Consider the following 23,781-nt stretch of genomic DNA (forward strand, 5'->3'; position numbering starts at 1 on the left):
TAATAATGTAAATACAAATCACAATTGAAAATGACCTGTTAATTATCAAATATGTGAGATAACAATTAGCATTAAGTTACGCCAATGCATGTATCAATGATGACAACCTAAAGGATAATTTATTGTGGCCAGCCAAATCTTCTTGTATCCCTAACCAGTTTTACCCTTAGTAAATATGCGTATCATTCACATATTAAACACATTTAAAAGAATTTTTGAATTAAAAATATATTAAATACATATTTTATATTAAATGCGTCATCATCTCCACTGAAATGAAAAAGATTATACATGAAATTAATCTAGGGAAATGACAAATGCAGATGATTGGGAGAATCCCCGTTCTAGCTGTTATACATTTCAGGCTTCAAATTAGGAATGGGGAGAATAAACCAAGAATGCTGTTATTGGCTGTACAACATTGGTGTACAACCGGCTAAATAAAGGAGCCTTATTTCTCATGAACCAGAGGGCTGTAAACAGGGTACCACATGTTGCTAGTGATATATTCCACTGTCTCCTCCTGCATCCACAAACAGAAGGCAACTGTCAGCAGGCTAAAAAGGTAATGCTACAAAAATCATACTTCTTATGCTGGATATCTCATCATCTATCCTTTGCTAGATAGATAATATACATGATTCAGAACTCATAGCTTCAACTGCAGGAACAGCATCCTCTTGGTTACATGAATATATGAAACCATATATTATACATGATTTTAGTATAAAGCTTGTTTCATACAAGATTTCATAGCTAGCAAAACACAGTTTTCATGATCATACTTTTGACATCTGCTTCAGCTCTCTGGGCCCTACTTCACCATGTCCTTCTGCAAGTTCTTCTGCAACGGCTGCTTGGAGAACAGCAGCTCCGACCTCTGCTGTAATATGTCGAATGCTGCATTGTTCACAATTGGATTAATCAATTGCCATATATATAGTTTGCATTTTCCTCTTTAACACCATGAGCATCACTATTGCATATTTGCATAAATTGAATGGTCTTTCCTTCTATAACAAATGAGTTTGAAACTTTTCCCTTAAACCCAGTATTTTTTTTTTTTTTAAAAAAAAAGGCAGAATAAGTCCCATCCCAGCAAAAGCTGAGTCCTACTATGATAAGTAGTAACAACTAAAAGCGTTGTTTAGATGGATGCTGAAAAACAAAATCGCATTAAAATCATTCAAAGACCATAACACACAACCAGATACAGAATCAGAGTGGTCTGGGTAGTTTAAGCACACAACTGTGCCTGAAATCAGGTGCAGATTGTGACATAAGTTGGCTTCATAGTTTGATTATCTATGGTAGTACTAATGGACCAATAATATAGTCAAAGTATCTTTGAAACCACCAACTATAAGTACACGGTTCATAAGTCATTTTACAACATGTTAACAGGATTTGAACGTTAGGAATATATAATCCTAGGAAACAATGAGAAAGAAAAAAAAAAAGAAAATGCCTAAAATAAAAGAAATCCCTGTTACCGCAGATAGGTGAAATTATTACCTATTAATGGATGGATACAAGATGCCCTTTTGGATTTCCTCATCTGTCATATAAGATGCCAGGCTACAAGAAAGAACACAATTTTAACAATTTGCTGAAAAGCAAGGCCCATTAATAAGCAGGACAAATAAAACATAATTATTTAACATTTCACAACCAACAGCTAGAAGATCCTCTGATGCAAAAACAGAAGGTATAAAACATCACATGGACTTCAACAAAAATAGATTATAATTCTACACTAAGTTTCATATGGTCAATTTCAGGCTTCAAAGTCCAAAAAGAAATATTTCCTCAGCTCTTATTTCAGAATTCTCGATGGAGTAAAGAAGCAAGCACCATATTATCACATAAATACCATTCTGCAGCTGCTTGTAACATTCCATCCGTTATAAAATGAGCACCTGCGAGGAGAGTTCCTAAACCAATCCTGAATTGGAAAGTGACACACATGAATATTATCCATTCTGAGCACAGCAAATCAAAATAAATAATAATATAGGAAACGAGATTAAACACCAACCCGGGGAACAGGTACATGTTATTTGCTTGATTTACATGGCCTACTTTTCCATTTCCTGGCCAAAAAAAAAATAAGAAAGAGAATTAATGATCAGATAAAAGACAACAAAAAGATCACAACCAATACAGTGCCTGCATTATATTAACTGAACATGATAAAAAAATTTTAAACAACACACGTGTTACAAAGACTGAACATACCAAGATCAATATTCTCGAAAGGGCTTCCACTAGCAAACACTATATTTTCCCCAGCATGATCAAAAGCATCAGCAGCAGTGCATTCAGCTGTTGCATATGAAATGTCAACAATGATATCAAGCTGCCATAAGAAAAAATGAGGATGCAAGACTAGGCAGGATAGACATACCATTCATAGTGGGATTCGACATAGCAAAAATGGCAGGTTTCTTAGAATCAGACTCTCGCATGGCCTTAAGCACCTGTTTTAGATGTCAACTGATACTTTCAGATGAAAAGGACTATAAAACTGTGCCAAGCACTTATAAAATCAAGTAGCACATAACATTCTTATAATAACAATTAAAGGATACATCCCTGAGGAAATAACATATTGATTAGATCTCCTGCAGAGGTCTAAGGATAAAATGCTCCTCATACACTCATAAAATAAAGAAACAAGAGGTCTAAAGATCAAATCCTCTGCTTATCAAGATGATTTAATCTAGTACGAGCATTAAGAAGAGTAGGCTAGGTAAATTATCATATAGGATACCAATAAATTCTATATATATTAAATCCAAGAATCAATATTGGCCAATGCAATATTTTTTATTTGACTTCGTAAGAAATAACTAAATAATATTACAGCATAAGTGATGTAAATGTATCTGCAACAGCATATTCTTTTTCTTTTTGCTCAACTTATTTCATATGCTTCCTCTTGTTTCAAGGAATCATAGAAAGAAATGAGAAACATATAATTAGTGTTCACCTCCTCACTGAAGACACCACCAACTCCAGACAAACCAAGTAGCACATGCGGTTTGACCTTTTTAACCTGAAAAAAGAAAGGGCTCTCAGCAATAAGAACTGTTACTTGTACAAAAGAGTATTACAATGTTTCAATGCTTAAATTAGTGATGTCCTTTACCACTTCAAGTAGACTACCTCCCTCATTAAGCCCCATAGTCTCTCCTGAATCTTTAGCAAACGGTAGTGCTGCTGGCTCAAGATTCTTCCTCTCTTTCGTAATGAGACCCTAAAACCAAACATGTAATTTCAAAATTCCCATAGATTTTCTCAATGTATTTAGATGAAATTACAGCAAGCAGGTAGCTATAGCCTTTTTTACAGAATACCAAAATTATCTAAATATTACTAGAATCACAAATTACAAAATGCAATGACCAAAGTGGATAATCCATAAACCTATTAGGCCACCATAAATAGATTTGCACATGATCAGGCAAGCCTAATTCAAGGGCAAAAAATTGTATTCATATCCTATAAATACAAACATGGCAAAATTTTGTCAAATGTAAAGACGTGGCTATGCAGTAATACACATTGATAAGGGTAGAAAGAGAAGAAACACACATCTTTGTCAATTAGGAAAAATTGATTTTTTGCAGCTGTTTCACTGTTCCCTGACATTCTTGACATTGCCTGCACAGCCATGTTAAGAACACCAAGCCCTGCACTGGAAGCCGGAAAAAAACTGAATTAAACAACAGAAAAGAGCGAACACCAAGCAAAAAAGCAACAAGGAAGTCAATTTAAAGTCTGTACGTAGCTCATTAGAGTCAAAATTTTAAAGTACCTCCCAGCCCCCACCACAACAATCTTTTGGTTCACAAAATCAGTCAATGGTCGACCCTGTGTTCTAACAGTTCCCAATAATCCCGCAAGTGCAACACCAGCGGTTCCCTGCAGCACACAAAGTAAGCACAATTGTTGTCACTATAACAACAACCAGATTAATCCCACAGCATTGTACATGGCATCATATGCCCTGTTCAGTAAATACAAAAAGGCAAGATGTCACACCCAATAATCACCTGTATGTCATCATTAAACATGCAGAATTTTTTCCGATATCGTTGCAAAGTTTCAAAGGCCCACTTCATTTGGAAGTCCTCAAACTGATACATTGGCCAAACCGTCAAGTTACAGACATGATAAAAACTACCAGAACAGAGAGAGTCATATTTTCAAATAAATTAACCTGTACAATGGCCTTGGGCCAACGCTCATGAACAGCTTCCATAAATTCGTCCACAATTGATAAATATTCTTCTCCTTCCAACCTAGGTTGCCGAAGTCCTAGATCTGTCCAACTAAAAGATGTGAGGAAATATTCTCTTGATTTTTCCAATAAAGAAAAGTTTCAAACACATATTGCAATCCATTTTCTGCATAGATACAAGAAAGTAAAGTACAACAATGGAGTACAATTTTTAACTCACAAAGAGGGTCTTCAAGCAGCTTTTGATTGTTAGTACCGACATCCAGCATAACTGGAAGTATCTGTCAGAGAAAAACATGGGTTCAAATAATGAGCTGCAGCATTATAAATGTAGCAAGAAAAGGTATCAACAGCATGAAAAATTTAAACCTAATATATGACACCCAGAATATAACTCATTGTGATTTTGTGTATAGCATGCATGGGCATGCAATCGACACAGAAGCACAAAAATGGCTTAGTGATTTCTATAAAGTATAAATATCATAAGAGGCAACTGAGAAATCATTCATCAAAATATGCATGCCTATCAGCATGTAAAAAATTTCCATGTGACGCAGCCCTATCAAGCATTGAATATTTCCATGTCTAAGAATGTAAAGGCAAGCAGGACCAGCATGCATGTTCACAGATGCAAAAAACAAGCTATCAATAGGGGCACAGACTGAAAGAGTAATTCATACTCTTTGTGGATTGATACCCGCAGCAGCAACATACATATCCAGTTTACCAATAGGGATCCCAATTCCCTGAACTCCAAGGTCACCTAAGCCAAGAATACGACTTCCATCTGTCAGGACAATCATGTCTACCTGCCACACAAAAAAGAATAGAAAGCAGTATCAGAAACAAGGATTAACTAGAGGTCAATCCACTCATATTGGATTTCCATTTTACCTGATGAGATGGCCAATTGTAGATCATCGACATCATCTCCCCTTTGTCCTTCGCACTAAAATACATACCACGTGGACGTCTAAACAACCCTGAATAATTCTGGCACACCAATCCAACTGTTGGAGTGTATATTATTGGAGCAAAATCTTTAATGTTATCAATAAGGACCTGGGGAGAAAACAATAGAAGCACTATAAGTAAAATATTAGATGTTATATATGCTTTAATACCAACAAGCCACTATGAAGAACCAAATTTACTCGGTAGTATAATGTTTCATTCCTGTCATGCAGTCTGTTCAAGATCCTCCATTTCGCCAATGATACAACACTATAAGGTTCACCCTGAGTATTTTTCTCTAGTGATCGATACGACTCCACTAACAATTAAAAATGAAAAAGAACATTAGGATGATTATCAAAAATGAAAATGAAAACAACCATATAGACCAACAAGAAATAAGGAAAACATCTTGATAAAGTAAAAACAAAAATATGTAAAACTTGTTTCAGAGCCTCCCAATAAAGTACCCCAATCAATGATATACTTGACTTTTACCAAGAAGCTATACAGCACTGACTATAAGTGAAAAATATTAATGGAGGTGAAATATTATGTTGGTAAAGGAAAATAACAAGCTCTGGTCACATTCTGTAGGCCATCAACAATTCAAAAACAGATCAAGCTAATCAGGGAACATATTCTTCAGTAATTAACAAACTGAAACTCACATTGAGTAGCACCCAAAGAAAAAAAAAAAGGCGGAGCTTGTGAGTGCTTCTTAAAAGAGAATGTCTAGCGTGACTCACTCAAAACAGTACGCAAACAACAACTACAAGAAAGTATAGTATTTTCACTCACTGAAGCGATCATACTGCTGCTCAAATGATATCACGCGAGGTGGGAGGAGGCCACGGAGTCCTAATCGATCTCTTTCGGTCAAAGGAAAGCCAGTATCCTTTTTATTGAAAAAAAAAAGAACAACAAAAAAAAATATTGTCAAACTTCTTATGCTTAACTATGAAATTGTACAGAAAATAAATAATAGTATCATCTTAAGCACGCTTCATTATCAGAACTTTAAACTTTCTACTTTGGAATGACAACCAAGATTTGCGACAAACGACAACCTAATTTAATTAAGCTGAAATCATACGAAAATGAACGGCTAAAACAACCACCAACAGTAATTATAAGCAAAGGAAAACAAGAAGAAGAAGATATAACCTTGTTGAACCAGGGATCGTGAAGAATATCAGTTCCACGTTTGTGAACAATACAAGGTCCAGGAATCGCCGTCGAGAATCGCCTGGATCGGCTTAATCTAGTCGCAGAAGCACGCACTAAATTCCACATTTTTTGCCCTAGAATTCAAGATCCAAAATACTACAGAGAACTACAAAAGAAAATAAATTTTAAAAGACAAACTCTAAATTGGCAAGAATATTTTATTATCTCGTCATCATAGACCACATTTTTTAGGCAACTCGTAAGTATTAACGACTGAGTTGTTTAAAGAGTGTGACGTTCAATTTATAGTTGTGGTGAAGTTGGATTATTTATCTTTGACGCTGTTCTTGTTCCAGTTGGTCGTGGCTGGGGTGTGGTGGTGGTGGGCTTATATGAAAAGAGAAACAGTTGAAGCTGTTGACCGTGGTAACAGCGAATGCATTATGATTGCCCGAGATTTAGGGGCAGAGAGAGAATATACCAAAACAAAAGCCAGATGCTTACGAGAGAGGACAATAGGCTGCCCGAGTTAAAAGACGGGCAGTGAGGGTATATATGGGAATATAATGTGTTGCGTCAAATCAATCACAGAACAAAAAAGGCCAAAGAACTATTTCCCACCAAGGATTGCTGTACTCTCAACTATCCCTGTTGAACTTTGAAAATTTCAAATACCCACCCATAAATAATTAAATTTAAAGATAATAAAGATAAAATATCATTTTATTTATAATATTAAAAATAAACTTAAATATAATCTCCTTTTCCTCCTTTAAACTTTGAAAATTAAAAGTTTTCTCTCAACCAAAGTTTTAAAAAATGATAATTTTCTTTTAGGGTTTGGTTTCCAGATCTTCGACACTAAATCCGATAACATTGTTGGTCCATTATCCCTCTTGAAACTTCCTCTCCCTTTGACAGTCTTTCTCCATCTATTTGGACGTCCGTTCAGTGTTGATCTTCTTTTGAAAGATGAAAAGCTTCATCTTCCTTCACAAAACTCTTCATCTCCCGTCATTTTTTAAGTCTCATTAGATACCAATCAAGAGTTCAAATAAATGGAGAGAGACCATCAGAGAGAGAGAAAGCTTCAAAAAGGATAAATGACTAACAACGACGCTAGATTTGGTGTCGAAGATTTGAAAATCAAACTCTAAAGGGAAACTATTAATTTTAAAACTTAGGTTGAGGAAAAACTTTTAGTTTTTAAAATTTATAGGGGAAAAATAAATAATTTTTTGAGGGTTAGAGTTTTGTTAAATTTAACTGTTTATGGATAGGTATTTAAGATTTTCAAAATTAAAAGGGTATATTTGAACAAACAGCAATATTTGGGTGGAACATAGTCCTCTGGCCAACCAAAAACAATAATCAAGTTGGAGTTAGCAGCACGTGGTTATCTAACCATGTTCCGGTAGGTTGAGGGCTCCCACAAGGGGGAGGTTTTCCCTTTCGATTGTTGCCACGTGGCTGATTACACATGAATCAGAGAAATTGATGTGACCCATAATCTGAAAAGATCGTTCGGCTAGAATTTGAAGGACAATGAATTTCTTATATAACCAGAAGTATTAATGTTTTTCTTTTACAACACAATCTAAATAAAAAAAATTTGCAGCGAATCTGCCCCACCTAATGGTGGGCTTAGGGACAGTTTAAGAGCTTGTAACTGGAGAAGTTGTTGACTCATGGTTTGCGGTAAATTACATGCGGGGATGGTCAAGTTTGGAATAAATAACCTTCCAGATTGCTAGATTCTTTTACATCCATCCTCTCGTATGCTCAAATATGTTCTCAATTAGCTCACAGGGAACCAGCATAATCCTTTTTGGACAACTTAAGAACCTACTTTAATAACACCTTTCGTTATTATACTCTTTAAGTAGTCCGATCAAACGGAATGTGATTCAATTTAAGCACCCGACAGACAGTCCAGAATAAATACTCATCCATTTGCTTAGTTTTAATAATTGAGCTGCGGTTGACTGAAACCCATTATTATTGTTTTATTCCTCTTTTTCTTCTTTATTTCCTTCACTTTAGCCCACCTCCAGTACTCCAAATTCACACTATCAAGGCACTCTAATACTAGAAATCAATTTCAATCTTCAAGTTATAAAACTTGTCCTGCACCTGTAAAATTATCATCTTTTAACGATGCCGGTGCTGAACATCACTACTAGACAAATAAATCAATGAAAGCAATATCAATAACACAATCCAATATAAAGTTATAACGTCTTTATGAAAACAAGAAGCATGGCATTCTGCAGCTTATTGGTAATATAATCATGATAATATACACTCCAAAAGTAGATTCAAATCTTTGAAAACATTACCAAAGCAAGTCATATAAAGCTCGGAAAAATACAAGCAGATCTTTGCCAAAGACCTCAACAAGTACTTTTCCTCTTGGTGATCCTGAACAACTTCAGTAGTCTTTGGTTCCAAAATTCTTGCACCAGAGCTGGGAAGGAATTGGGCGAACAGGATGATGAGGACGTTGCTGCAAGAATATAAACTAGGTTAGCAAGAACATATATACGAGTATGCCTTGCTTAAAAATGAAGACTTAAAGTTTAAAACCTAACAACCAATGACACAAACAAAAGCTTATAGCAACCAAGTCATTCTTAAGGATAAGCAAATAAATACATCCCTGCACCACGCGACAGTTCCCCCTCTTTTTGTATTGCACATTATTATGCATAAAGTACCCAAGGTAAAAAATTGATGAAAATCTCCAGTCACAGCAGCTTTCATTAAAAACATGTCAACCCTCAAGTGTATTCAGTTCATATATCATCATTTTGAAGATTTGGTCGCCTGTCAAGGCTCATCCAGAGAGAATCCTAGAATCTAATCAGCCCTTCATTAATTTATTATTAAACAAGTTTATGGAAAAGAACAATGCTAGGCTTAAACAGCATAATAGGTTTAGCTTGAAGAGAAGCTTTTACACGTCACAGACAAAGATAGCTTGTATATCCCAGTCACATTGTGTTGTTTAAGATACCATCTCCATGGAAAGAGAGAAAAGATTTGTTTTGAGGATTAACCAATTCCTCTCCAAAGGAAGATTAGATACAATTATGAAACAAACATAATCCCTACTACTGTAAATGAGCCTGTCCATACCCATCAACAATCTTTGCAAAAAACGAAAATCAGTTAATAACAATAAAAGTGGAATCTGATATACTAATTATAAAAAAAATACTTGTCATAATCCATTATGTACTAAAATTTGCTGTGGTCGGTTTGAAACCATATTTGTGCTTGTACAAGCAAAGTTCACAATAGCCAAAAACAAAAACTTAGTCATCAATTAGATGGATGTTATCTAAATAAAATTAAATTAATTCAGTTTCACCTTTCTATTCATTTCAATCGCTTAGTTCCCAGAAGTAGTGCAACCTTGTAACTGACACCCACTTTACTCAACCTAAGTCTAACACCTTCACTGGAATCACAATAAGCAATTAAGCATAAGACACCATAATTTAGATCTTAAAAAACAAAGAAGGGGCCAAAACTTATTAGACGACATTTTGAATCTCAAATTTCCACGCATATCCCGCAGTTCCTCGACAACCAAGAGGAAACAAATTTTAAATGAGAAAAGGAAAGGGTTTAAAGAGACCTCAAGCTCGGCGGATTTCATGGCAATAGGAATGCATATAAGGAAGACCCCAGCCATGGCAATGGCCGTGTTGCGCTTCCAGTGCTTGGGTCTACAGTATGGGCCGCCAGTCATGCTCCACACCTTGGCCCTGAAATCACCGTGGGCTGCCTCTCCACCGTGTCCATGCTCTGCTCCTCCCATTGATTCAACTGCAAGTAAAACGATCGGATTGTAATTTAGAAAGTCAAAAATCAAAAACCTAGACAACGTGTTTCACATTCACCAAAATAGGAGAACACTAAAGCTTGTAGTTCCTTGTAATTCATGTTAGAAAGTAAGAACGCTCGTAATAACCTGAGACAAATGTAAAACCGGAAAGAAGGATGAAAATGAACTTCTCTCTTCGAAACGTTCGCTGGGGTTGGTCAGTGTGTGTGCTTGTGGTGTGGAAGCGAGGACCATTCCGTCTTTCCGGAGTCACACGTGCCAAATTGTGCGAAGTTCTCGTATTAAAGGCCTCATTACAATTACGAGGGTTTAATTAGATTATTACAATAACAATGTAAAAGCATATGATTTCAATTTAATCCAATGTGTACGCGTAAATTTCAAACGGTCAAAATGACAGCTCAGCACAGCCGCCTCGATTAGGGTTTCTCACCATTGTAGTGGTCTCGATATAAAGGTCACTCCAGCACAGGGGCAAAAGCAATCTTGTTAGTTCTTCTTTTGTTCTCTTTTCGTGGTTTTGCAAAGAAAGTCAGGATTCCCTTAACTAAGGGGTAGGGTTTCCCGGCGAAATCCTAAACCTAATTAATCTATTTCTCTAGATTAGGTTTTCGGTTCTAATTCTCTTTCTTGTTGTAGGCCTGCCTTTGCATTCTTGCTCGTAGATTATCGGAGAAATTAGGGTTTTTGTAGGTGATTTAATTGTCTCATCGGTCGTACGTAAATTAATGTTCTTTCACTTGTTATTATTCGCCGGTAAATTAATTTTCTGACAGATATATTTCTTCTTTTGTCGGTAACTTGTTTTGACGATACGGGAGCGAAGTAATATAATGTGATGAGGAACAAAACTGCAACAAAATGATCGATTACAATCGTGATTACTTGTATTTAAGTCTCTGATTATTTCATTTCCTCTCCCGCACGATATTCCAAAACTGTTTCTATTTCCACACTTTTATATTTTGATTATTTGATGTTCTTTCGCAGAAAAGATTGATGATTATAACGGGAGATATGATGATAAATTTATTTGGTCCGTGTTTCTGATTCATCCGTGACCGATAACCCTTTACCACTGTCTGATTCTCCCGATTCATCCATTTTCATCTGCAATTTTTCATATTTAATTGGAAATTTTAATGTGGATTTTGTATTCTTGATTTAGATATACTGCTGTGATGATATATGAATAAATTCACATGTCAGACTTCAGAGACTTTGAAGTCTATGAGAAAGCATATTCATGTTTCTGAGCAATTTCCTTCAATCTGAGAAATTTTAATCAAAACCTAAAATGTAAGCTGATTGAGAATTTTGTTTTTTCCTTACACAATCTCATTGAATCATAGCAATAGTATTCCGGTTCCAGTGGCCAAGCTGGTATATTTGAAGTCCTTTTCAGTTGGGATTGGAAAAAAAAAAAATTTATCTGTAGAGTAAAAATTTCCAAAGATGACTCAAATGAAAGTGTTTATAAAGGTACTACGCCACACATCTTTCAATTACCAAAGGGAATTCTGTGTCTCAGCTACCTTCAGGGGAATCTTGGGACTTTGGGACCTTTTAACGAGGAACTCAATTTGGTACAACAAATTTTAGAAGAAAGAAACACTGAGTCGAGAGACAGTGACTATGAAATAGGATTTTGAAGACAGAGACGTTGAAAAGGATAGTGTTTTTGGAACATTATGGGAAGATATTTGCGTTGTTCTCCATAATCAAAACAATAAAAGACTTTTGACACTTATAAACAAATGGTTATATACACATTTCATGCCTACACTGATTTATTGACTTCATAAGTTTTTGCAGGAGTTACATTCTCTCTGCTCTCCGCTGGAGTTTGGAAGGGGGAACCCGTTGTCTGTAGCAACGGTAAAATGTAAATTGCTAATAATCATCTACTTAGAAGGCACATCAAGAAGAATAATAGTAGTTAGTCTTGCCCTCAGAGAGAGATTATTCTATCATACAGAAAGTGAAGCCAAATCCTAAGCAGGCAATGCTATGTATCACCTTGCTCCTTTAACTTATTGAGAAAGATGTCATTTATTCAATTGAATTCTATACTACCATGGAAAATATTAAATCTTTTCTAACAATTAAAAAATTAAAATACACCTAACTCTTCATTTTGCACCCATCTCAGGATTGAAAAAGGGGTTTGTTCATCGCCGGTGATTGGCTGCAAGACGAGGTTCTGATGAAGAATTACGAATTTTAACAATTTCAATTCAAATCATGTTATTATGCCTTGTGTCACTTGGAATCATTTGCTTGTACGAAACCCTAGGTTTAAACTTATCTATAAAGTTGTTGTTTTCTTCCTTTTGAGAAAAATTTCTGTTGCGGACTGAACAATTTAGAGGCACTTATGGGGTGATGGAGGGAAAATGGAAATATGAAGTAAATGAAAAAGTTAGCTGGGCATAAGGACAGTGTCGTTTTACAATTATATTTCATTACTTGGTGCTTTTCAATTGTACGTAATTAGATGATACGGTGTCGTTGTCTTACTTGTTAATTGCAATTGTTAGCTGATACGATGTCGTTCCATTAGTGGATTGTGGTGTCTTAAATAATAAAAGCATAATGAAAATGTTCAGTTTTGGCGCAAAACTCATGTTAAGCTTCCCTCTCCTATTCTGTAACCTTTCTCTGCTTCTGGAATTTTCTTAATTCTCAAATTAAGTGCGACTTCGTGCAACAATTTCTTTAGATGTTGTTAGATTGAATGGATAGAAAACGGCATTTTGCGATTTTTACCATGCAACTCTTCCACGGATGACTGGGATGGCTGTTAACCCTCTGTTTTGTGCTGCGTATCCTGCTAAAGATGGAGAAAGAAAAGTCACTGTGATTCCTTGGTTATCTTTGAAACATCAAAAACTAGTATATCCTGGCAACATCATGTTTAGTTCACCTCAAGAGCAGAAAAGTTGTGTTCGTCAGCGGCTTGAGGAAAGGATCAGGTTCACTTCTTCTTTTATTGTACGTTTTTATCCCGGAAAGGTAATCATACCTGTAATTTTCTTGTACTAGCTCTGACAAAGATATATTTATTGTTTCTGTGTTTATGTTTGACTTCATTGTAACTTTAATGATTGTGTATTTGTAGCGATGAAATTCCATGATTTTTGAGGCAATTTCATTGTCCATGCGTTTAGGCCATCTTTCGCTTTATAGTGTTAGCATCTGTTGCTTTAAAACAGCATTTCGGAGCAATTTAGGAGCTCGATAGTCATTGGTGACTTCCTGTGTGGTTGCAGTTTGCTGTAGATAAGAGGAGCATTCTTGCTGCTGGAGACATTTCTGAAATTATCCCTGATAAGGAGGCAGATATTGCTGTTCTTGAGAAGCCTGAGCATCTTACTTGGTTTCATCATGGGAAGAGATGGAAAACTAAATTCTACTTTGTTATGGAAATTATACACACCAATTGCCTGGAATATGTGAAGCTAGAGGAGAATGGACAACTGAAAGCATTTTTTTCTTAAACAAGTAAATACTTGGGTTGTCTGTACTGTATCTATTGCCACAAGGTATAACTTTTATGATTTCCATGTAGTTAAACACTCCATTGGTGCTCCACATCCTTTGCACTGAGAAGTAAACCATTTTCTTATTCTCATATGTTGTTGTATTCTTTTAAAAGTTGCTTTCTCAAAACATTGTGGAATCTTAATTGCAGGTCATTAGGTTATCTGCTGCCGCACAGGACTATCCAAATTCCATCATCTGCAATGTTCATGGAGTCAACCCGAAATTCCTTGAGATTGGCAAGAGAAAGATAGAACAACAACAACAACAACAACAACAAAGTGGGAACCAGGCCTTCACTACGGGTGCTTATTACATTGGGAAGATGGTGTGGAGTAAAGGCTAGAAGGAACTGCTTGAACCTCTTTGTGACCACCAAAAGGAACTAGCTGGGCTTCAAGTGGATTTATATGGCACTGTGGAGGACTCCAGTGAGGTTCAAGAAGCTGCTAACAACTTAAAACTAGTAGTTAGACTTTATAGTAGTCATGATCATGCTGACCCTGTACTTCCTGAGTAAGCTTCCTAACATATGTCTAACTACAAAAAATAAATAAATAAATAAAAGGCAACAGTGATTGCTAAGCAAATCATGGATCACCCACTTGGCCCCTTCCCTATAGTTCTGTTATTTCCTTCTCAGTTTTTTGAATAGTTTGAAACTGAAATTCATATTAATTCCCATTTATTCTTTTTTTTTTTTCCTGCCACCTCCAGTTATGTATAAAGTCTTCCTTAATCCAAGTACAGCAGATGTGGATTGCACAACCACAGCTGAGGTATTGACCGTGGGCAAAATTGTTGTTTGTGCTAATCACCCCTCAAGTGACTTCTTCGAGCAGTTCCCAAATTGCTGAACTTACGATGATGGCAATGGATTTGTTGAAGCCATGCTCAAGGCACTCACAGAAAAGTCCTCCCAACTGTCTGAAGTACAGAGGCATGAACTATCATGGGAGGCTGCTACAGAACGGTTTCTGAGTTGGACCGGGCTTTTGTGAAGAAACTGTCAAAAATTCCTTTAAAGGATTTTGCATCCACATCATCAAATTTGAGGAGAAGCATGGAGGATGCTTCAGCATATGTACATTATCTGACTTCTGGGTTTGAGGCAATGAGACGAGCATTTGGTGCAATACCAGCAAGCTTGCAACCAGATGAAGAGCAATGTAAGGAACTTGGGTTGGTAATTCCTATGCATACATGAGGCTTATTAAATTGATTTTTAGATATGCTTCTGTATTGACAAATGCCCTACGTTTTGTTGAATTATGATCAGTCTCGGGGCCAAGAAAGCGTGAAAGACACATGGATTTCTTTGTCCTTTTTAACTGAAATTGGGGTTTCTAGGTGAACAACACGTCCTTGTGGCTGGGGATGCACCAAGTTGATGCTTTCATGGTTTCCTTCTGGCCAAAACAAAAAGCAGAGAGGGAAGGTTACTTCAATTGTAAGGCCAAGTTGATTGTAATTTCCGTATAAGTATTCACGGTTGACCTCTTAATTGTTGTATATTTGATGACTGATAACAATATTGTTTCGCTTTAATTTGCAGTAGGCAGAAAAGAAGTAAATGAAACATATGAATAGCAACATAAAGTGTACAATTGATACGATTTCAAGTGCAAGGTACGTGACTTAGATCTCAAATAAAAAAGTATGAGCATAAATATAAATAGCTTTTGTTTTTTCAATCTCAATAACTAACTATTGGGATATAGTTCTTCTAATGTTCATGTCATTTAATATGAGAGTCATTATCATGTCTCTTAGTTACAAACATACGGTGTGGATGGTGATGTCATCATTATAGTGTTTCACAGCCCCAATAGACATCCACTTTGGATGGTTGTGCACTAACAATTTGTTAGCTTTGGGTTAATATGAAGAGTCCAAAACTATATAAATTCTGCATTAGATACGAGATCCAACTAGATTGCAACATCAATGTTAGAGAAAGACATGGGCTTAAGGGATTGCCCAACACTTAGACATCAAGAATGATGCATTATTGTATAACTGACGATCAAAATTGGTGATAGGTCATTTATGAGTCATGACATGAACAGGGTAAGATATTAATATGGACAAAAAATATCACTTACAAGTGCAATATGATATATAAAAGTTAATTCAACACATTTTTCTATAAGATTAAAAAAACAGAAACATGGAAATCGATACATGAGAAATCATTCAGTAATAATATTTATAGATTGATTCGTCTAAATATTTTGATGTTCATTGAACAAGTATATGTTAAGAAAACATTTAATAAAATATTTGATATTTATATATTTATATACAAAATCTGGGCTTCATGAAAGCCAAGAAAATAGAAATTTGATATACTCTCAATTTCATATTCAGATTTGCTGAACATGTTTTTGCTAGGAAATACATTTAAGATTAAATCTGTCTTCAAGAAAGACAATAAAAGATGTAAAATGAAATATGGCAATTTGTTAGAATTACCATACAAGCTTTTTTCCCAATTTTAAATGAAATTACCTTTTATTCTATTATGAATTATCCATTAATAATGTCTTGTGAATGTTAAATAATTTAATTTAATGTTATAGTAATTAAATAAATGACATTTAAAGTACAGTTTTTGGCTTGGAACAGGGTGACAAGAGTTGCCATATACGCAGAGTACATGGTGCGGGAATCTAGAGAAGCAAAACAACGGCGTTTGCTTCAGTTGTTGGTCTTGCTCTTGATCATGGTTTTGAAATCCTGAAATGCAATGGCTGGTTTTTCAAGTCTGCCACGTGACACTGTGTGATAGCCCCTGCATGTCAGCGCCACCTGCTTGCCAAGAACACTCAAAGCCACCGAACCCAAAACCAGAATCTGATGAAATCTGTGACCTCAACCATTTTTGGTAGCACAACTCAGCTTCTTTACTGTTATTTGTCTCATTTTGTAGCTACTCAAGAACTAGACAACAAAACGTAACCGAAAATTAATAGGAATCAATTTCTTGTTAATCTTTTTTGTATTCTTCTGCGTTTTGCCAATTCTGAAACTGTGCTTACACATGAATGGTTTCACTTTCAATTCACACTCTTTATAAGCCACCCTTTTTAACACAACTCCACTATCATACACCTTCACAACTCCACTTCTTGTAACAATGGCTGGTCGCCCAAACAGAAGAGGTCGCGGAAATGCTCATCACCTTGACTTTCCTCCAGATTATGTTCCTGAAGGATGGATCATAATCAATGAGATCAACGAAGATGGTGTAGAGGAGGTAATTTTACACTCAGCTCTGCTCCATAATCTTTCAATTTCCTGATGTTAATGTTTTACAACTTTGCTTTTATTGTTGACTGATGATTCTTTTGTTTATGCTTTGTGAACTGATGTTATTTGTGTTCATTCGTACAGTGGGTTGATCTTGTGTTGTGGGCTTTAATTAACTTTGCTAATAGTTTCACTATGGTGCTTTTCTATTTAACTACTTGTGATGTGATCTATATTGTAGTATTATCATATAAAGCACTGCTTTAATCTGGTTTGATGATAGCCCTTGTGGGAAATCTTGTTTCTCTTTTAGCCTGACATTTAGTTGAGTACTATACAAGGAACTGCGTTTATCAGTTTTACTGGCTGCTGCTGATGTAGTAGTCATGCTCTTTGTGTCAAGTTTTCTGTATATCTTATTGCTCAGTTGGTCAGTCAGTTTGTTGGCATGACATCAGGATCTTGTTTGAGGATGTTGAGTTGGTAAAATTTTTGTTAGACTGATTAGGAGCATATTATGTAATTTGTCAATTTTTGGCACTGCACCTTTGTACTGATAACAATTGGCTTTCTTAATGAATACTGATAAGAAATACTCTGCCTCTAATAAATCTAGTTTCTAAGCAACGGAAATCATGATTTCCCAATAGAGTAAAATATCTTTCCTACTTTGTCTTAAGGTTTCAAAAAGTTTCCACTATGTTTAAACTGGCTCATTCTTTGTAGCTAGACAATTTAAAGCTGGAGCATCCAACTGAGAAAGTTGTTTGACTGATGCATGCTTATTTGGAACATAGTTTGAAGGAAACTCCACAACATCGTCTTCATTGGCTTCATTATTCCTATCCTTTATCTGATTTAAACTTTTAAAGTACACATGTTGCCTTGCTGAAAATTACTCTTTCTTTTTTCTTTCTTCTTCTACTTTTCTTTTTTAACAGATCATTAAGAACTGCTATACAAATTATTGAGTGTAATTCTCAAAAAACACATAAGACCTCTGTAGATGAGTGTGTCACTTTTTCTTTTCTGTTCATGTTCAAATTTCAAAAACATGGGTTGCCATGTTGAACAACATCAGCCTGCGTTTTTGTTTTTTATAAATTTCAAATAATTAGGAACAACTATGAAAACTTTGGAGTTTAATTCACTAAAAAGACTTTGTTAGAGAGGGATGCAAGTCACCTTGTGCATTTTATGTTCATTTTCCAATTTCAAAAACACATGTTGTCATGCTTTTCTATATTGCAGCATGTGTTGCTTTTTTGCTTCAAATAAGTGTTGTAATGCTCTTTGACATGACAACTTTTTTTTTTTTGCTTCAAATCATTAAGAATCGCTATGAAAATTATCAAGTTTAGTTTCACTTAAAACGCTAGAAATTTGTTTTCGCCATGTCCATTTATTAATTTTCCAATTTCTGAAACAAGTGTTGTCCTGCTATTTGACATGGCTACATTTGTTCTTTTTTTATATTCAAACCATTAAGAACCATTATGAGAACTAATGAGTCTAGATGCACATAAAATACTCTAAATTTTATTTTTAATTTTTAACTTCAGATTCAAGTGTTATCATACTTTTTGCCATGACAACTTGTGTTATTATTATTATTTGCTTTAAATACCACTATGAAAATTTTTAAATCTAGTTTCACTTAAAACATTTGAAATTTCCAGTCAACTTACCCATTTTATTAATTTTCTATCTTTACAAACAATTGTTGCCATGCTTTTTGACATGAAAGCATGTATTATTTTTTTTGATTCAAATAATCAAAAACCGCTATGGAAATTATCGAGTCTAATTTCACTTAAAACATTTAAAATTTCCTGTCACCTTGTCCTTCTTATGTTTTTATTTTCCAATTTCAAAAGCAAATGTTGTCATGCTCTTTAATTCGACAGCATTTATTTTTTTATTTCAAATCATTAAGAACCACTACGAAAACTATTGAGTTTGGTTTTACTTAAAACATTTGAAATTTTCTATCATCCTATCCTTTTTATGTTAATTTTCCAACTTTAAAAACAAGTGCCAACATTTGTTCTCACCCTATCCTTTTTATGTTAATTTTCCAACTTTGGAAACTATTGTCAACATATTATTTTTGTTTCAAATTATTAAGAGCCGCTATCAAAACTATCGAATTTAATTCATTGTTAAAAAATGCTAAAAAGTGTCACACAAAAACTCTTCTTTTTTTTGTAACTTTTTCCGAGCCGTTATAACTTACTAAAGTACTAATTTGAAATATATTTATGGTAACGTTTTTCCCAATGATGATATTTTGCGTGAGTTGGTTGGGAGGTCTTGCTGTATAGGATGATATCTAGGCTTGTATGGTGATATGAATTTTTGTATAGCTTGCTATTTTGTTTTCTATCTTGTTGTTGTGTAGATAGTATAACAAGAGTTTAAGTTATCTTCTTTTGGTTTTAGTAATACATACTTCAAAAAAAATATATATATACATTTAATACTGCTTCCAGGTGATCTAAAAAATTTGTCAAATCATGTATCTAAACCATTTTTAGAATGTATCCAAGCCAATCTTTAAATTCAAAATGTTTTCTTTCCAATCAGATATTTGATTGATAGTTCAGCTACCATTATTGATTCATGACAGAGACACCTAAATCAGGAGATAGAAATGAAATTGTATTAGTATTAAGTTCAGATCATCAATGGGTATTATTAGCTAGTATAAGTCTGGAGATTTAGAAGATAATCTAAATTACAAACCAACTTGGTTAATGAAATCTTTCTTCTTATTACTATTTTGAATGTCCAACTAATCTGATTTATTTTAATTCCTTAGCATGATTGTGATTGTATTTAGCTAACATTTCTATTGATTCCTCAGTTTTATTGGATCACATTTGTACTTTTTGTCCTAACTCATCCTTAACTGAATCTTCTTTGGTTTCTGTCCTCTAACCAACTAAGTCTTTCAAACATGCTACTAAAATTCCTTCTACCATTGGTGGTGCTGGTACTCCTGTCAGGTAGCCGTGATCCACAGGTAAGGGGGGAGGAAGGCAAACGCAGTTTTGAAATGAAATTCTCTTCAGTAAATATATACTAGTTTTATAACCATGGCTTGTGTACTTCCTGAATACTGTTATTCCTTTTCTGTGAATTGGATGATGCATTACTGAATGAGGAAAATTTTTAGTACTTTAACAGTGTTCCTTACCTTTTAGATATATTTAAGCATGGTGTGAATTGATGAACTGTTGGTCAAGTTCTTGAATAAATTGCTACATATAATTGGCACATCTACATATTCCGTATAAGAAACCAGACACTTCAGAATCACTTAGCTACAACTGATGAAACTGAAAAGTTTTGCGATGTGACTTGTAGCGTTACATCAAGGTGGCAACAAATGAAACATTTTACACAAGGGAGGATATGTTGCAATATGTGGCATCTGAACGCCAGCCCAATCGACCTGGCCCGGTTAGTTCTTGACTTCTTAACAATTACATTTTGTCATTTGTTTCACCTCAGTTCTCTTTTGCATATTGAAAACCTGGTCATTTTTTGTCATTCTTCATTTGTATAGTTACTAGCCCTCTTGCCAATACGACCATTAGTTTATTATCATTTTCTATTTGTTCACTCGTTTCTGTTAGGGATTCCCACAACTCACATTGTGTTATTCCAACTTTCAGGCAATCAATGCGTTGTATCCACTACCACTACCACTACCGGCACCGGCACCAACACCAACACCAACACCAGCACCAGCACCAGCACCAGCACCAGCACCAGCCCTTGCACCTTCGCCTGCAATTGTACTTGCACTTGCAGCTGCACCTGCCTATGGGGGAGGAGATCCTGGACAGGCATAGAGGGCTAGATACTAGTGCAGCCGTTGTGGTTGATTTGAGCATAAAGCCCGCATGTGGGTTTTTTTCTTTTCAAATCAATATGACCAACTATGAATCTATGCAAACAAGCCTAGTACTTAACTCAAAACCCTTATCACTTACAAGTGGAGAATGATATATACATATTTTTCAATAAGATTCAAAGAAAAAAAACATGAACTAGGACATATGATGTTCATTGAACAATTTCTATTTAGAAAACATTTAATAAAATATTTGAAATTCATTTATTTATATTGGAAAAACATTCAATACAAGATCTGGGCCTCATCATGAAAGGCAAGAAAATAAATATTTGATTTGATATCCTCTATATTTATATTCAGATTTGCAGAATATGTTTATACTGGGAAAAACATTTAAGACCAAATCTCCCTTCATGAAAGACAATAAAAGATTTATAATGAAATATGGCAGTTTGTTGAAATTACCATAGAAGGTTATTTCTTTCCAAATATAAAACAAGTTACCATATATAAAATTTAAAATAAATAACATTTGAAATCCCTTCTACTGCTGGTGGTGCAGATAGTCCTAGTACCATGTAGCCGCCATCCACAGGTAAGAGGGGAGGAAAGCGAAAGCAGTTGTTTCTGAATACTGTTATTCTTGTTCTTTGGATTGGATGATGCATCAGTGAATGAGTGAAATTTTCAGTGCTTTAATAATGTTCCTTTCTTTTTAGAGGTGATTTGATGAACTGTTAAGCAAAGTTCTTACTTGTATAAACACATTTAATCATTTAACTACAAACTAATGAAATTGAAAAGTTTTTTGCAATTTGACTTGTATTGTTACATCAATGTGGCAACAAATGAAACATTGCACTCAAGGGAAGATATGTTGGGCTACGTGACATACGAACGTTGGGCCAATCAACCTGTCCCGGTTAGTTTTAAACTCCTTAAACGATTACATTTTGTCATTTGTATCCCCTCAACTCTCTTATGTATCTTGAAAACTTGCTTATCCTTTTTGTCACTCTTCGTATATATATTGTTACAGGCCCTCCGACCAATACAGTCGTTAGTTTATTGTACTCGTTGTAGGAAAATTGGACACCAGGCACATCAGAGTGGATTCTAATTGTCATCTGTCATAATTGTAAGTATAATTGTAAACATGGTTTTTAATTTAATAGTCTAATATGGTTTTTATAATCATGTTCACAATCACGATAAGGGATGAATCCATCATAACTATTGAAGCTCAAGTTTGAGCTATGATGGAACAAGTTTAAGTTAAGTACTAGGTTCGTTTGTATAGTACAAGCCAAAGCTCAAACCAATTTGAAGATTTAAACTAAAATTGGTTTAGATCAAGTCCAAAATCAAATTATGTTCAATTAGAGTTCAAATCTCATCTTGTTGAGCCCAAACTAGTCTTTGATTGATTCTTTTAAATATACAAGTTAGCCTTAAATGGAGTTTTGTTCGATTTTGATTCAAATCAAATTCAATCTTATGATGACAAGATATATAGATTTTTCATGTACATATAAAATTTATTGTATTGAGATTAATTACTCTTGAAGTTACTTGTGATATACATATTATACAATTGGAGTAATATGTTCTAATTCACTCACTTTTGCAGTTGAGGACCTGAGATAAGCATAATAGAGGCAATGCTCCATCATGTACTAAAACTACACGGGCATCAAAAGTCCATGGCGATTGTGGGCGTCATACTCAAATCAACCACAACGGCTGCACTGCTATGTAGCCCTCTGTGCCTGTCCAGGCTCTCCTCCCCCATAAGAAAGTGCAGGTGCAGGAGAAGGTGTTTGTGCAGTTATTGGATACAGTGCATTGATTGCCTGAAAGTTAGAATAATACAATGTGAGTTGTGGGAATTCTTGACAGAAACGGGTGGATGAATGGAAAATGATGCGAACCTTAACATATTTTTCAGAGAATCCACACTAATGTTTCTGTTGTCCAATGCTCCTACAACGAGTACAATGAACTAATGGTTGTGTTGGTCGGAGGGCTTGTAGTGATACATATGAAGAATGATAAAAAAAGACAACCAGCTTTTCAAGATGTATAGGAGAGCTGAGGTGATACAAATGGAAAAAAAAGTAATTGTTTAAGGAGTTGAAAACCAGCCGGGGCAGTTCGATTGGCCCGACGTTCATATGCCACATAGCGCAACATATCCTCCCTTGAGTAAAATATTTCATTTGTTGCCGTATTGATGTAATGGCTGTATTGATGTAATGCTACAAGTCGCATTGCAAAAACATTCCAGTTTCATCAGTTTGTAGCTAAATGATTCTGAAGTGTCTGGTTTCTTATATGGTATGTAAATGTGCAAATTGCACATAGCAGTTTATACAAGTAAGAACTTGACTAACAGGAGCATTGTTACTGAAATTTTACTTATTCAGTAATGCATCATCCAATTCACTGAACAGGAATAACAACATTCAAGAACTACAATTATGATAAGAGATGGATTTAATCAGTCAATTATGATAACGATTCCGGTTTACTTGAAAAATCTTTTTTAGAGTTAAACTTGATTAGATCAGATTGTTCGAACGATTAAACCAGTAAAACCCAGGATTTAACCCAATCAACATACAAAAATCAGTCTTTAAAAAATTATTTTTAAGACTGGATTTCGTAGATTAATGGCTAGGATTTCCCGGCGAAATACTAACCTTAATTAATCTATCTTTCACGGTTACTTTTTTCTAGGGTGATTCTCTCTTTTCTATTGCTTTGTCTCTGGCCAAAACAGAAACCAGAGGGAAGGGTACTTAAATTGTAAGTCTAAGTTGTTTGCAGTTTCTGTATAAATATTCACGATTGACCTCTTAATTGTTATATATTTGATGATCAGTAATAATACTG

At 35.0% G+C, this 23,781-nt stretch overlaps 2 protein-coding genes, 1 long non-coding RNA gene, 2 other non-coding genes and 1 pseudogene across 7 annotated transcripts; 4 read left to right on the forward strand and 2 right to left on the reverse strand.

Annotated features, from left to right (window-relative positions):
* Positions 1–220: 220 nt before the first annotated feature.
* On the reverse strand, positions 221–6,814 carry LOC123215684 (NAD-dependent malic enzyme 59 kDa isoform, mitochondrial). 2 transcript variants are annotated; one of them, XM_044635888.1, is made up of 20 exons: positions 6,670–6,814; positions 6,371–6,539; positions 6,005–6,101; positions 5,404–5,522; positions 5,144–5,311; positions 4,930–5,058; positions 4,467–4,527; positions 4,226–4,329; positions 4,059–4,142; positions 3,821–3,927; positions 3,598–3,700; positions 3,152–3,259; positions 2,993–3,058; positions 2,408–2,480; positions 2,239–2,325; positions 2,039–2,093; positions 1,874–1,945; positions 1,516–1,578; positions 786–900; positions 221–523 (listed from the first exon to the last, which is right to left on the reverse strand). In XM_044635888.1, exons 2-20 carry the CDS (start codon positions 6,497–6,499, stop codon positions 452–454), a joined length of 1,812 nt encoding a protein of 603 aa, XP_044491823.1. In that variant the 5' UTR covers positions 6,500–6,539; positions 6,670–6,814; the 3' UTR covers positions 221–451. The 2 variants fall into 2 exon arrangements, with proteins under 2 accessions (XP_044491823.1, XP_044491822.1); XM_044635887.1 differs by having other exon boundaries at positions 6,371–6,809.
* Positions 6,815–8,569: 1,755 nt separating this feature from the next.
* On the reverse strand, positions 8,570–10,512 carry LOC123216654. Of its 2 annotated transcripts, none has more exons than XM_044637150.1 (3): positions 10,353–10,512; positions 10,017–10,207; positions 8,570–8,879 (listed from the first exon to the last, which is right to left on the reverse strand). In XM_044637150.1, exons 2-3 carry the CDS (start codon positions 10,197–10,199, stop codon positions 8,805–8,807), a joined length of 258 nt encoding a protein of 85 aa, XP_044493085.1. In that variant the 5' UTR covers positions 10,200–10,207; positions 10,353–10,512; the 3' UTR covers positions 8,570–8,804. The 2 variants fall into 2 exon arrangements, with proteins under 2 accessions (XP_044493085.1, XP_044493084.1); XM_044637149.1 differs by having other exon boundaries at positions 10,282–10,483.
* Positions 10,513–10,720: 208 nt separating this feature from the next.
* Positions 10,721–21,087, forward strand: LOC123216655 (annotated as a pseudogene).
* LOC123217814 lies at positions 11,055–11,134 on the forward strand. Its single transcript, XR_006502550.1, has one exon. It is a non-coding gene; the product is annotated as a small nucleolar RNA Z199 (small nucleolar RNA).
* Positions 11,397–11,489, forward strand: LOC123217816. Its single transcript, XR_006502552.1, has one exon. It is a non-coding gene; the product is annotated as a small nucleolar RNA R64/Z200 family (small nucleolar RNA).
* Positions 21,088–21,473: 386 nt separating the features above from the next.
* On the forward strand, positions 21,474–23,280 carry LOC123216656. The gene is made up of 3 exons (XR_006502265.1): positions 21,474–21,808; positions 21,926–22,024; positions 22,517–23,280. It is a non-coding gene; the product is annotated as an uncharacterized LOC123216656 (long non-coding RNA).
* The last annotated feature ends 501 nt before the right edge of the window (positions 23,281–23,781 follow it).

The sequence above is a fragment of the Mangifera indica genome, chromosome 5 (genome assembly GCF_011075055.1).
Source record: "Mangifera indica cultivar Alphonso chromosome 5, CATAS_Mindica_2.1, whole genome shotgun sequence".
Classification (NCBI taxonomy): domain Eukaryota; kingdom Viridiplantae; phylum Streptophyta; class Magnoliopsida; order Sapindales; family Anacardiaceae; genus Mangifera; species Mangifera indica.

Bases quoted from the DNA above. Each gene is read 5' to 3' on its own strand.
- LOC123215684 (XM_044635888.1), bottom strand. From the start codon at position 6,499: ATGTGGAATTTAGTGCGTGCTTCTGCGACTAGATTAAGCCGATCCAGG. The intron at 4,143-4,225 runs GTTAATTTATTT...CCAATGTATCAG, and splicing joins GGCCCAAGGCCATTGTACAG to TTTGAGGACTTCCAAATGAA. The intron at 2,481-2,992 runs GTGAACACTAAT...CATCTAAAACAG, and splicing joins GTGGTGTCTTCAGTGAGGAG to GTGCTTAAGGCCATGCGAGA.
- LOC123216654 (XM_044637149.1), bottom strand. From the start codon at position 10,324: ATGAATTACAAGGAACTACAAGCTTTAGTGTTCTCCTATTTTG. The intron at 10,208-10,281 runs GTGAATGTGAAA...TTTTACTTGCAG, and splicing joins TTTAGTGTTCTCCTATTTTG to TTGAATCAATGGGAGGAGCA. The intron at 8,880-10,016 runs GTCTCTTTAAAC...ATATTCTTGCAG, and splicing joins TGAAATCCGCCGAGCTTGAG to CAACGTCCTCATCATCCTGT.